The sequence below is a fragment of the Callospermophilus lateralis genome, chromosome 2 (genome assembly GCF_048772815.1).
Source record: "Callospermophilus lateralis isolate mCalLat2 chromosome 2, mCalLat2.hap1, whole genome shotgun sequence".
Classification (NCBI taxonomy): Eukaryota; Metazoa; Chordata; class Mammalia; order Rodentia; family Sciuridae; genus Callospermophilus; species Callospermophilus lateralis.
The window spans coordinates 150,392,485-150,406,312 of NC_135306.1; the positions used below are offsets into that span (position 1 = coordinate 150,392,485).

Sequence of the window (13,828 nt, forward strand, 5' to 3'; positions counted from 1 at the left end):
CACACCACCAACTGGGCCTCACCGGTGGCAGCAACGCTGCAGGCCGGGCACTGAACCGATGCACAGGATGCGGGCCGAGCAGACAGCGATGCAGGCCTCCACGTCTGGCTCAGCACGCAGGCTCAGCAAGCACACTTGACCCACATAGCCGTCGCTGTTGCACACCCACACCTCTGGCATGGGCTCTGGGCAGCTGCTGAGGGTGGGGGCCGCACAGGAAAACTGCAGAAGGTGCCAATGGACAGCGAAAGGTGAATGGAAGAAAAACTGTCAGCATCCTGATCTCCCAGGAGACCCCAGCAGAATGAAGGGAGGCAGGCCTGCATGGGTGTGTGTGGATTCGTCACATCCCTTTACACCCTTCTCTACACACGACACACATGCACACATGACACTCTTTGCACATCAAATGGATTCATACCTGTGTGATACAGGTATCAACCATACATGCATGTACACATACACCCTGAATGTGATCATGGATTCATGCATGTAAGAGTGATAATGGTAACCTTTGTACATATGTATGTAGGGTCATGTGAGGGCATAAATTAGATTCCACTCACATCAATTATATAGCTTCTTTCACATGAACAGATATAGATATGCATAAAACATACCCATGCACATGTGCTACAGATGTGCAGTATCCATATACATGTACAGAGAACTACATACTCAAAGTCATAGGAAGCAACTGCAGTGTTTAACACACAATGCAATGCTGCACATAAAACAAGAATTCATGAACACATGCTGGCTTTGGACATATACAGCTATGTGACTCACATGCGTACACACACCTGCATGCCGCTGCGGGTTTTCATGATGGGGATGGCTTTCAGGAACTCAGGATCTAGACAGCTTTTGCTGGATGCTGTAGTAGAGATGGATGGACAGACAGACAAGGGGACAGGGCAGAGGGAGACAGACCCTTCTTAGTACATACAAAGTACTCCCTTTCTTGCCACTGTCTCATTTCCCTTCCCTCTCTGCCCCTCAGGGTCTAAGGAGGGCCTGATCTCAACCATGCTAGGAGGGTCTGTGGGTTATGCCCTGCTTGTCTCTGGCCTCAGTTTTCCCATATATACAATGAAGGTGCTCTGCTCACAGGCCTCTAGGCTATGAGCCCTGACCATAGCTTTCCTTGATCCATGCTCAGAATTGGGGAGGATAATGAGGAGGGTCTTGACCATTCATACCCATGATGGGGCCTGTGTCCTAAGCCGACCTTGTCTATGCCTCTCCCTGACCTTGTCTATGCCTCAATCTGGTCCTGAAGTTTCAGCCCCCCAACCCATCTCCTTTATCCCCGCCAACTGGACACCCAGCACAGGACACAGCAGTTCTGGAATTTCTGGCTGTGAAGTCAGACACTTTCTGGATGATCTGAGAAGAGAGTGCCATGTGGGCCCTAGCTCACCTAGCTTCCTCTTGGCCTCATCAAAGGCCTGCTCAAAGCCCAGGCGGGCATCAGGGTGAGGAAACTCAAAGATGAAGGAGTCTGTGCCCTCAGGCCGGGTGGCACACAGTTCCAGCTTGGTGGGGGGGAAGGAAAGTGCGTAGCACAATGCCTGCTTCTCTGACAGGTCCCTGTGCATGGCGGCTGAGAGATCCCGCAGCGCATCGTCCAGGCTCTGTGGGGAAGAAGGCCCAGGTCCCAGATCTCAGGCCTCATCAGAGTCAACACATGCCCTTGGGAGTGTGTATAGGGACCTGCCTCTCCCCATTCCTCCCTACCCCTCCCCTCAGACCAAGAGAAGTCAGGATTCTCCCCCCACCACCCCACCCCAAGCAGGAGATAGACCCTCTCTCCCCAGATGGGATGAAGCCACGTCTCCACCTTCAGACTTGGAACATGTTACTTCCCTCAAATTCAAGTGAGGCTGTAATTTTCCCTCTCAGATAAGTGATGGGGTATTTCCTCCCTCAGGCAAATGCCAGGCCTGTGTGTATGTTTCCCCAGGGTCAGAAAACCCCACCCTTGGGCAGAGGGCACAGACCTGGTGGGGGAAGCTCAGGCTGTCAGAAAGCTTGCTCATCTGGCCCAGGGTGGTCAGGTCCTCATCCAGGCGGCTGATGGCCTTCTGGATATTCTCCCGATTGGTGGCTTGGGATGCCCCTGGACATCCAAAGGGAATAGAGGAAGGCCATAGACAGAGAGAGATTGACAAGGTCAGGCCTGGATAGACACTCTTCCTTCCGTACATAACTTGCAGCTGGGTGGACGACTGGCCTGACAAACTCGAGAGCTTACAGACCCCAAAGTCTCAGGAATAAAGTTAACAGGCAACTCCCAGAGAACACCAGGCCTGAGAGCTGGGGACTGGGGTTCACAGTCACAGAGCATAGGATGTCAGGCCCTTGCAGAACTTGCCAGAAGAATATAAATATGAAATGGCAGACAGCTTTACAGGTTACACCGGCTCCAGTGGACACTGGACTGCGGCAGCGGCACAGCCCACCATGGGGGAACTGCCAAGTAGGCAGAGCCTCAGGCCTTCAAATCTGCTGACCAAGGGACTCGCCACTTCACAAGGGAGAGAGCAATGAGCTGATGCCCTGATTTCTCTGGTCGTATCCCACACCTGACCACTGCCAAGTGGCTGGTCCTACAGACCAGCTCAGCAGCCCCCTCCTCCCTCCCCACTGTCTGTCTGTCTGGGGGGTGGTGTGTGTGCACTCTGAATCACACATGGGGCTGATCCTCCTCCACTCTTGGGCCAGGACACCAAGTCTTGAAATCAAGGGACAGGAAGTTTCTTTCTTTTTGCTTTTTCCTAAATGACAGGTCTTTCCTGTCTTTTCCTGTTCTGTTTACAGAATGTGTTGGTGGAGTATATAGTTTAGTAGTTGGGTCACAGGTTGCAGAATGGCAAGAAAGAAGACTTGATTGGGGTCCTAATAGCACCAGAGGAAGAACAGATTCCGAGATGGGCAAATCACTCTGGAATGGCTCTGTCCCAGGGACTCTTCAAGGCTGAGGAGGTCAATGGTAGGGTGGAATTGTGTTGGCTAGGGAGGCTGTGGAGCTCTGTCTACAGAAAACAGGGTGTGTGCTCAGCAGCGAGTTGTGCCAGAAGAGCTCTGCTATGGTCTGAATGTTCATCTTTCTCTGAAATTTGAATGTTGAAATCTAATCCCCAGTGTGTTGATAGAAGGCAGGGCCTCAGGGAGGTGACAAGGTCATAGGAATGATAACCCTGATGAATGGGATTAGTGCCCTTAAAAAGAGTTCTGGGAAAAATTGGGTACAGTGGCACATGTTTACAATCCCAGCAACTTGGACTTGGAAGTCCAAGTCCAGACTTCAGAGTCTGAGGCAGGAGGACAGAAAGTTCAAGGCCAGCCTCAGAAACTTAGCAAGACTCTATTTCAAAATAAAAAATAAAAAGGTATGGGGAAGTGACTCAGTGGTAGAGCACCCCTGGGTCCAATCCCCAGCACCAAAAAAAAAAAAAAAAAAAAAAAGTTCTGGGAGAGCTTGTTTGCCCTTTCGCCAAGTAAGAACACATATGAGAATATGTCCCTCAGACACCAGATCAGCTGGCATCTTGATCTTGGACTTTCCAGTCACCAGAATTATGATCAATAAATTCATTCATTATAAATTATCCAAGTCTTGGTATTTTTGTTATAGAAGCCCACAAAGACCAAAACAATCTCTTAGTCCTTCTGAGAGAAACAGTCTCACCCCAACCCTCACTGCCTGGGCAGCCATATTTTCTTCTATATGGCCTGGCCCACTCTGGCCACAGAAGAATGGACTAGGAATGGGCAGCTGACCTAAAGGTATCATTACATGAGCTGGCCTATTCTCTAGTGAAGAGATGCAGCAGACCAATAATCATCCTCACCACAGTTTGCATTCCTACATAGGGGCCCTTGGGGGACAGGCCTGGGTCACTTGGTGCCTGGATACAGTCTGGGCTTCATCACTAGAGCTACAAGGAAGCACAGAAGGCTAAGTGCAATGAGAATGGGGTCAACTCACAGCATGAGGAGGAGAAGAGTCAGGAAGGGTGGCCCCTTGGGGCTGCCTTAGCTCCAGATAGTTCAGTCCCAAACCAACTGGATCTTTCCAATCAACTCTTTGCTTGGACTCTGTTCCCTGGGTGGAACACTGCTGAGCCTGAATGATGCCTCACCTAATATTTGGCACCCAAATGAGTTTGTGCAGGGGAATCAATGGCTAATTATAGCTATGTCTCCTTCCCCTGCAACAGCCCACCCAGCCCCACCTGCCAGCCCTGGTCCTGTTCATCAGAAGGTGGTCTGAATGGACAGGATGGTCTGACTCTATGAACGTCAACCTAGTTCTTCATGCCAGCTCCCTCACACGGGATGGGAAAATGAGGTTGATAGCAGATGGACAAGCAGCCCAACTGGCCGTAGCTCAAACCCACCAGGAGGCTTCTCAGAGGAAGACTCCAATACCAGGACCCCCTGGCAGGCCTGGGCCAGCCCCACCTTTGATGATGTCTGCATCTTCCAGAGGCAGCTTCCACAGCATCTTGTACTTGCTAGCAGTGTCAATAACGCTGGCTGCTGTGTACCTGTGGGGAGCCAGTGGGGTGGTCTGGCCAGGGTAGGGGAGCAAGGCCCAGGGCAGGACAAGGGCTTCCCCTGCTTGCACCAAACAGCCCCATCCCCAGCCACTCACAGGCTCATGGAGCTGCGCCGCAGGGAGCCCGACTTTCGCTTCAGGGTGGTGCAGACTATGAGGTCTGTGAACAGGAAGAGGGACCGGTCCTTCTTGCCACCAATTGCCTTCTGTGGGGCCAGAGGCAGGGTTCAGGCTGTGTGCACACAGTCCAGAAGCCCACCGCCTGCCCATAGTGCTCAAGGGGACAATGAGGCCCAGGGAGGGGTGACAGCTCTCCACCAGAAGTCCAGAGAGTCAGAGCAGAGTAGGGACTTGACCAGGCCTCCTGCTGGGGTGGAAGAGCAGGGAGACCCATGGGCAGCAGGTAAGAAAAAGAGTAAACTCAGTGGGGAGGTAATAACAGGTGGGCAGACAACAGGACATTTCTTACCACTTCAATGACCATCTCCTGCCTCAGGAACCGCCGAAGAGGAGCCTGGAGCTGTGGGGTAGGATGGACGTGGCATCTTAAAGGCTAGTTATTAATTCCTCTCCACTAAACAAATCCCAGTGATCCTGCAGCCCCACTCCATGGGCCAGGCTGCCAGGCCCGGGACACATGGTCAGACAGACAGGCAGAGCTATGTGATCACAGATGCCGGGAGACATGGATGCAAGCACACTGAAGATTCCAATGTGGATGTGGACACAGCCATGATTCCAAGTGACAGGAAGAACACAGGCTAAGTGGACATAGTTGGGTGGGGTGGGGGCGGGCGGCACTCACATCCTCCATGCCCTCGATGTGAGCCTCGATCTCCTGCAGCACCCGGGCATGCCGCTCTGCCTCCTCAGCACTTCGCACGCCCTTGTTAATGCGTTCGGCCACCTGCTTGATGTTCCGCTGTGCATCCAGCAGAAGTGGGTGGTCTGGGTGGTCTTCTGGTGTGTGCTTCAGGAGGTCCTAGGATGAGAATGAGGACCAGACCTGTTTGTTTAACTGCCCTCAGGCCCAGCAGACTGCTGGAGCAGGAGGGTCTATTGGTAGGTACCAGGGAGGACTTCTACCCTATTTGACCCCTGGGGACCTTGATGCCAGATTCAAGCAAGAAGGGTCCTCAAAGTCCACTGTATCTCCTCTATGCCTCCAGGCCTCGCCTCCCTGCCCACTCAGCCTCATGCCCACCTTCACCAGCAGCTCATAGCGTGGGATCCGTTGCACGGGCTTGATCATGAGGTCAGATAGCGCCTGCTTCTCCTTGTTCTCACGCATGCTTTGCTGAAACCCAAAGCAGGGTGAATGGGCACCAATGTGAGGAGCGACACGCCAGGAAAGGTTTATCCAGGCCAGGCTCCCATCAAGCCCCGTCAGCTCAGCCCAAGGATAGAGGCAGACCCACTGGTCAGCCTAACTGCCCAAGCAGAGTGCTCCTGGGGCCCTCGGAGCTAGCCCGAGGTGAGGGTGGCCTCCACTCCCCTGCCCTTGCCTGCGGCAAATACCTCTAGAAACTTGAGAAAGGCGGGCCTTGCTTCCTTCGCCACTCGCACAGCATCCTTTGCATTGAGGAAATTATCAATATAGGCAGAATAGATGTTTACCAGGACATCTTTGGAGAACTGTGGGTGAAGAGACAGGTTGGGGACCCTCAGGGTGTCTTGATGGGATAAGGCATGTGTGTGTGTGTGTGTGCGCGCATGTGTGTTTAGTTGTAGATGGACACAATATCCTTATTTTATTTATTTATTTTTATGTGGTGCTGAGGATGGAACCCAGTGCCTCACATGTGGTAGGCAAGTGCTCTACCACTGAGTCAGGACCCCAGCCTCAGGCATCTGTTTTTGTTTGTGTTCCTAGGTATGTATGAGGAGTATGTGCAATTGTGATAGTTATGTACATGTGCGCACATACATATATGCATGGATGTATCTTACCTGTATAAGTTCATGTGTGAATATATGAATGTGTGCCTGGATTTGTCCTGTGTGCTCAGACCTGGTTATCTCATTTACAATGGAGCATTTCTGTCCCCAGCTCTCTGATCCCCCAAGTCCCACCAGGCTGGTCTCCATCCTTACCGACCTCAGATGAACAGACTCATTCCAGCCCCTGGACTTTGCTCATGCAGTTCCCTTCACCATTCAGATCTCGCCCACCCTCAGGGCTGAGCTCCTGATTAGGGTTCTATCTTCTCGGTGTGTCTCTGGTTTCTCCTCATACCCCCAGGACAAGTTCTCTCTTTCCAGAGACAGAAGTACTCCTTTCTTAGTCACAGTAATGCCTGACTCAGGGCAGGGCACATGGCAGCTGGTGGCTAATACGCTGGCTAGCTGATGGCAGGCTAAGTATGGATGCTCTCATCAGAAGCCTTGGCTAGGAGTGAGGACACTTGGGTTCCTTATCTCAACTGTACCATGGATAGGCTAAGTGACTTTTAGTGGTGTTTCAGGGCCCCTTTGGGCCTCTGAGTCCATGCCTCCTTAAGGTGTCAACTCTCTGTCTCTGGGCAAGACAGGGCAGAGCCTGAAGCAGAAAGACAGCCCTCACCAACCAGCTCCTGGGTGCACCTAAACCTGGAAGTGCCAAATCCCAGAGAGTGGCCAGACTCTGGTATGGACTCCAGCCCCAACCAGTGGCTGGCACTGATCTAACCCTAGTCCTGACCCTGAGCTGGTGTTGATGCTGACTCAGATCTCACTAGGATGCCGGTACTGACTTCAGTCCCTCACGTGGATGCTGGTACTGACCTCAACCCCTATCTTTACCTGGACCCAAACAACTGCCCTGACCCTTATGTGGGCTTTGATGTTGACACGACCTCATCCTGACCAGCTCTTTTTTCTATCAGGCATTTGTATTTATTTTATTGATTGAAGTCCTGAGGATTGAACCCAGGGCCCTACACATACTAGGCAAGTGCTCTATTTCTGAGCTACACTCCCAGCCCACCATCAAGTATTACAATAATTGTAGCTAGCTCTTTGGCACTTATTGTGTGCTGGGCATTATTCTAAATACATTATATGTATCAACAACACTGTGAGGTAGGTACAGTAATTACATTCATTTTAAAATTGATGAATATAAGCCAGGCATGACAGCACATGCCTGTAATCCCAGCTTCTTAGGAGACCAAGGCAAAAATTTTGCTTCCAAAAATTTTACAAATAGAAAAAAAAATCATATCTACTTTGGAATGTGAATGTCATTTAATATGCTCGTTATGATGTGAAGTAGAGCCTTGAACCTAAAAGGATCTTAAAATGTCCCTACTAGCCTACAAACTGATCTGGCCAGATAAGGTGACAGACCCTAGCTTGGACTGAGTACTTCAGTGTCACTAGGTGTGGCCACCTGCCTGGACCTTGATGCTGACCTTGAACTATGGCAGGAATCCCTGGGCCCCCGTCAGCCCAGGATCCTATCCTGGGATAGGGATCAGAGTCAGTGTCCATGCAGGGTGGGTAGGATGGGGGGCACCTGGCAGCACACAGGGCACTCACCGATTGGACGAGCAAGGCCCCCACCTTCTGCTGGGCATGCCAGGTCTGCACACAGTGCCGCACTTGCTCCAGGAACTGTTCGTGGTGCTCCAGGAGCTCGGGGATCTGGTCAAAGATCTCGTCCACCAGTGATGGGTCACACAGCAAGGAGTTCTCTGGCTGCTTTAGCGGCTGCATGTAGCCCTGGGGAACCCACAGAGTCAAGGCATGTTCCTGCAGAGATGGCACCCCACACCACCTGCACAAGCACCAGGATGAGTGCACACAGAATCCTCTGAACCTATGGCTCAGTGCTTTGCCTCCCATACCCCCCTCATAGACTAGGAGCTCCAGGGGGTAGGCAGACCTATCCCATGCCTGCCCTCCTGCCCAGTCTAGGACCTGACACAAGATGGGATAAGGAGGATCAGAAAAGGTTTTCTGGATGCATGGACCTTAGAATAAGAAAGCCAAGAAGATTAGGGCTCTCTGGGAGAACCCCACACACTAACTCAGCAAATACTGAGCACTGAGTATGTGCTAGGCACTGTTCTAGGAATCGGGAGACAGCAGTGGACAAGAAAGATCCAAATCCCTGACCTGACAGAGCTTACATGCAATCAGATAAAACACACCAAGAAAAGGAATAGGAAAAAAGTAAGTCATATTTCAATAAATCTATTTATCTTTAGGAAAGAAATTTTCTGCCAGTTAAATTATGATATGCTATCAATGCAGGAGAAACTCCGATTCCAGAGATGTTAAAATATGAATACCCCAGGTCCTAGAATCAATTGCATGTGTAATCACAAGAAGTTAAAAGGTGATATTTCCGTGCAGAAAGCAAAGCAGAAAAAAACAGAACCCCCGCCCCCCGGGGGGGAGTTCCTGGAGGCTTAAGTGACATTATCTGAACACTGCTTTAACAGGTTTCAGATCTGCTGGTCAGTCAGTGAGTAAAATTCCTGTTTTTCACCTCAACTATGCTTCAGTGGTGTTGCCAGAATATGTAGCTCAGTTCTGATGGAGAGGTTGCCCTCTACTGGCCCACACTGTAACTACAGGCCAAAGAAACAGGAGGGTGTTACTTGAAAAAGCATATGCTATGTTGCAATAACATTTATATTAAACATTTTTTAAAAATCTGGCTTGTTTTGTAAAACAAACTTGAGAAAGTCAAGCGCAACAGAATCCTCTTGACTGTCTGGGGATTCTGAAAAAGCTCACGGTGATGGAGAGGAAGCAGATAGGCAGCACCCACGTCAGAGCTCTTTGGTCGGTGTGGGCCAGCACCTCGTCTGGGTCAGGATCACTGCCCTCCAAGGAACAGAAGCTATATTGCGCAGCTCTGGGTCCCAGAACCCCACAGAGAGGCAGGCACACAATGGGAGAAAAGAATAAACAGACTGAGAAGCCCACCCAGAACCAGCGGGTCAACATCCACATTCCCTCAACAAATGCCCCTGGGCCACTATGGTAGGGGGAAGGGGGCTGCAGAACCCTGCACGGGGAGCTGACAGCTGAGGGGAGGGGAGCAGAGAAGTGAACTGTTACATAAAATGCCAGAAGGGAGTAAATGCTCCAGAAAAAAAGAGTAGAACAGAAGGGGTCAAGGGTGCCTGGAAAGGGGAAGCTTGGTCAGGGCACTCGGGAAGGGGCATTTCTTAGCTGAGAGTCTTGGGGTCAACTTGAAGACAGGCTCTGAGGGTGACAGTGACACCAAGAAGAAGGTGCAGCCTTAGGACCTGGCTCAAATTCCACCTTCTGGCTGCTCACCTGGGTACTTAACTTCTTTATTTTAAACTCCTGTCCTAGAGAAACAATACTAATCTATTTTTGTTGGCAGTTGTCACTTGGAGTTTGCACCGGGGCTGCAAATCTCTATTTGAATATCATTATGCTTCAGCTAGTATAGACGGGTGAGTGAGAGTGGGGACTGACAGACTGACAGGGTTTCTTCTCTGGCTAGGGCACTTCCTAACTGTAACCTTGACACACTGATTTGCTTCTCTGTGCCTCATCTTCATCTGTAAAATGGGGGTTATGGTGAGGGTGGTATCAATTACCTCACGTAAACTGCTGGGAACAGTGCCTGGCCCTCAATGAGCATCAGAAGTTACACCTGGCACATTTTGGAATGTCTGAGGCTTCATTTCTTCATTTGAAGAAGGGGATCACCATCTCTACCCAAAAGGTAACATGAAGCCTCGGGGCAACCTTGCACGGGCACATATGAACACAGGCAGAGCTACAGGCAGTTTCGAAATCACAAGCACACCTCTCCTTGTTCTGCACTCGTGGCAGCCACCACTCCCATCCCTGCCCTATATCGGGGCAACTGAAGTAAGTGGTTATGTCAGATGTTCCAGGTCACACAGGTACAGGCCAACAGGTGCAGGCAAGTTTGTGCACTGGAGCTGCACTCCAAACTCCTGGTGCCACCTCAGTCCTCCTTCCCACATTCCAGGGCTGCCACTGCCAGTCTTTGGGTCCAGGTGACACCTTCCTGCCCAGCTCCACTCCCACCCTGCCCCCACTTTCAGCTTGGCCATCTCCAACACACATCCTGCATGCTCTCTACCTGTGCAGCCCTGAGCTTGCCCTGGAGGTGGGAAGACTTTCCCAGCCCTGCCTGCTCCCAGCTCTTCCCTGCACCTGCCTCCATCCACCAGTGGGCTTGAGTGTAACATTATCTTTTAACCTTTGTGCTGCAAGGTGGGAATGACTGGTTGCATTCTGTAGGCAAAATCAAAGCTCAGAGAGGGGATGTAATTAAGCCAGGTCACCTAGCAGCGGACAAGTGACTCAAACCCTGGACTGTCTGACTCTATACTCTGCAACTCTTACCTACGGGATGGCAAAGGACCCTCGCAGTCCCTTGCACATCAACACTTCTGCCTGGCAATCTGATGGGTCCCTCTTATGGCTTTCTTGTGCTTACAGGAGAGCCCAGTCCTTGCCCAGAAGCCCACAGCCCCCATATGGCCTAGTCCTGCCTCCCTGCCAGCAGTCACACTGGTTTCTTCTGATTTCTTCACTGTACCCTTCACTCCTGCTATACCCTCTGCCTGGAACCATCCCCCCAGGTTCCCTCTCTGCTGAAATACTACTCATCTTTGTGTCTCTGCTAAACACCCCAAGCTCAGAAAAGCCTTCCCTGACCCCGAGATGGACACAATACCTTTATTTTATTTATTTATTTTTATGCGGTGCTGGGCCTCACACATACTAGCAAGCACTCTACCACTGAGCCCCAGCCTCAGCCCCTGTGCACGTTTTAAAATAAATAAATAAATAAAAGCAATGTATTTCTGTGGCAAAATACACATAATAGAAAATTTACATTTTAACCACTAAGTGCAGTTTAGTACATTCATATTAAATATGTTCACGCTGTTGTGTAAACATTACCACCACCCATCTCCATAACCTCTGATCTTCCCTAACTAAAATTCTGTACCCACCAAACACTAAGTCCAAACTCCCTCTTTCCCTAGGCCCTGGAAACCACAATTCCACTTTCTGTCCCTAAGAAACTGATTACTCCAGGTACAGAAGTGGAATCACACAGTATCTGTCCTTTTGTGACTGGCTCACCTCGCTTAGCATAATGTCTCAAGGCACCTCTGTGTTGTAGCCTGTGTCAGAACTTCCTTCCTTTCCAGGCTAAGAAATATCCATTGTATATGTATGTGCTCTCATAAACTTTTGCATCACCACATCTCATCATGTGTGATTTGTCTGGCTGGTGACTGCTGGTCTCTGCCATAGACCATGAACTCCAGAACATAGGTCCATATCACTTGTGCTCATTGCTGAATTGCACCCCTCCCACTCCTGGCTGAAGAACACAGTGTTTGGTGCAAGAAGGAGCTCGCTGCAGATTTACAGAATGAATGAGTGAACGAACACTGCGGATATTTCCAGGGTTCCACCTTCCCCCTCTTCCTATCTGCCTGGGTGGCCTGAGCAAATTTATCCTTCATGTGACAGCAGGCCCCACTTCAGCATGTGCAGCCAGGCTCTGGGTCTCCCCAGATTCCACACGTCTAAACCTCCACTCACCATCCTGCCCCAGATGCATCCCTCTCCTGTGCCCTACCTTTCCCAGGCCAGGAACTCTGGCACAATGCTGGGCTCCCCTTCCTCTCCCCCTCGATCCCTGGCCTGATCAGCGGACCTTCTAAGTGTTTGGCCCCAGCTCTCCTCCTTGCAGCTTCTGCCTCTAGTGGCCCTGATCCTCTCCTGCCACTCACCTCCCCTGACAGACAGACTTCAGAAAGCATGACTCAGGGCAGGAGCTTGGCCTGCTCAAGCCCTTCACTGATTCTCTAGGGCCTCTGGTGGAGTCCAGACCCTCCTCCTGGTGTTCAAGGCCACCACAGTGTGGCTCCTGTGGGCTTTCACAGCCTCACCACAGAACCAAACCCTGATGTTCTGTGCTACCACGAAGGCCTCTGAAGCACAGGGCCCTTTCGGACATGACTTTATACGTGCTGTCCCTGCTACTGAGAAGTCTGCCCCTCCTCCAGGGATTCTTCCTTGACTCCACAAGGGGCAGGTGTCCTCCCCGCTTTTAGAATGCCCCATAAACTCAGGTATTGTCCCTCAGGGCTTTGAGGCAGGGCTCATCTCACTTGTTCTGGTGCCTCCTGAACCTGGAGCAGTGCCTGAGCCAGCAGGTGCCCAACATTTAATTCCACTCAACGAATATTTTCCCAGTCAATTACAAAAACAGAGGGGGCACACCAGTGGGAATGCACGGCTCTGAGCTCAGGTCCAGGGCTGTTGGGGGAATGTGTGGTGGGACTCTTGCCCTGGGGTGGCCTGGTCTGACCCTTCTCCATTCTCTTCTGCCCTGGAAGGGGCTTCCTCCTCCTCTGGGGTAGCCACATCCAGAGCTCTCCAAGGAAGGGTGGTGTGTCTCAGGGTCACAGCTCTCTGGCCTAGGCCCCTTGTCCTTGGCATGAGTTTGCTCCCACCTGTCCGAGGCCCCTCAGCCTCAGAAGGCTGCCCTCAGGGACTGCACTGTGGATCTCACCTGCATCAGGGTGCGCAGTGACTCCACATATGACTGCTCTGTGTCCAGCAGGGTCATAGTCACGTGCTTCCGCATGTCCTGTGGGGACAGGAGCAAAGTGTGAGCAGTGCCTTGTTCCCCTCAGACCCAATCACCTGCAACCACCCGCAGGTTCACCTGTAGCCCCAGAGAATACTCCACACCCTCTTCCTGGCCGTCAAGGCCTGCCCACCCCCGCGGGGCTCTAGGCTGTTTTCCAAAGCATCTTGGATCCCACTCTGTCAGGCCTTCGCTCGGGTGCTTGTCCTATGGGAATTTCAAATGCACCCCTTCCCAGAGTTAGGTGACACTCTCCACCCCCACCCCATCCCCCCACTGCAGCTGTGGGCAGATTTGAGACCTTTGGTTTACTTCTTGGTTCCCTGATGGGCTCTTGAAAAGGACAAAAATATAAAAAGAAAAAAAAATCCATAAGTTTTCACATTTGCAAGAAAGATGTCTCTAGGTGTTAGAGTCTGTAAACAAGTCTGGATGGAGCCTGGCAAAATGCCAGAGGGAGTGGTTTATGAAGTAACAAAAGCAAGCCATTAAGTGTGGAGATTCCTTATTGGTTGACTGCTATATCTATTTTATGCTAATTAAGATAAGCTGTGTGGAATGTATAAATACCACTCCTGTCCTACAATAAAGGGCTCCCTCTCCTGCTGTATCGATCTGCACAAGTTGTTCGTCACCCCCCCCCC

General features: G+C 51.1%; 1 protein-coding gene across 1 annotated transcript in view; it reads right to left on the minus strand.

Moving 5' to 3' along the window:
• Arhgef17 (Rho guanine nucleotide exchange factor 17) overlaps window positions 1-13,828 on the minus strand; it is a 58,758-nt gene that overhangs the window by 7,191 nt on the left and 37,739 nt on the right. The window contains exons 2-13 of the mRNA XM_076846668.2: window positions 13,107-13,184; window positions 8,087-8,269; window positions 6,086-6,202; window positions 5,772-5,864; window positions 5,373-5,549; window positions 5,037-5,087; window positions 4,664-4,773; window positions 4,471-4,556; window positions 2,004-2,122; window positions 1,424-1,637; window positions 804-877; window positions 23-222 (exon numbers count right to left, since the gene is read on the minus strand). Coding sequence (XP_076702783.2) covers window positions 23-222; window positions 804-877; window positions 1,424-1,637; window positions 2,004-2,122; window positions 4,471-4,556; window positions 4,664-4,773; window positions 5,037-5,087; window positions 5,373-5,549; window positions 5,772-5,864; window positions 6,086-6,202; window positions 8,087-8,269; window positions 13,107-13,184 — 1,502 coding nt within the window. The remainder of the gene's footprint in view (window positions 1-22; window positions 223-803; window positions 878-1,423; window positions 1,638-2,003; window positions 2,123-4,470; window positions 4,557-4,663; window positions 4,774-5,036; window positions 5,088-5,372; window positions 5,550-5,771; window positions 5,865-6,085; window positions 6,203-8,086; window positions 8,270-13,106; window positions 13,185-13,828) is intronic.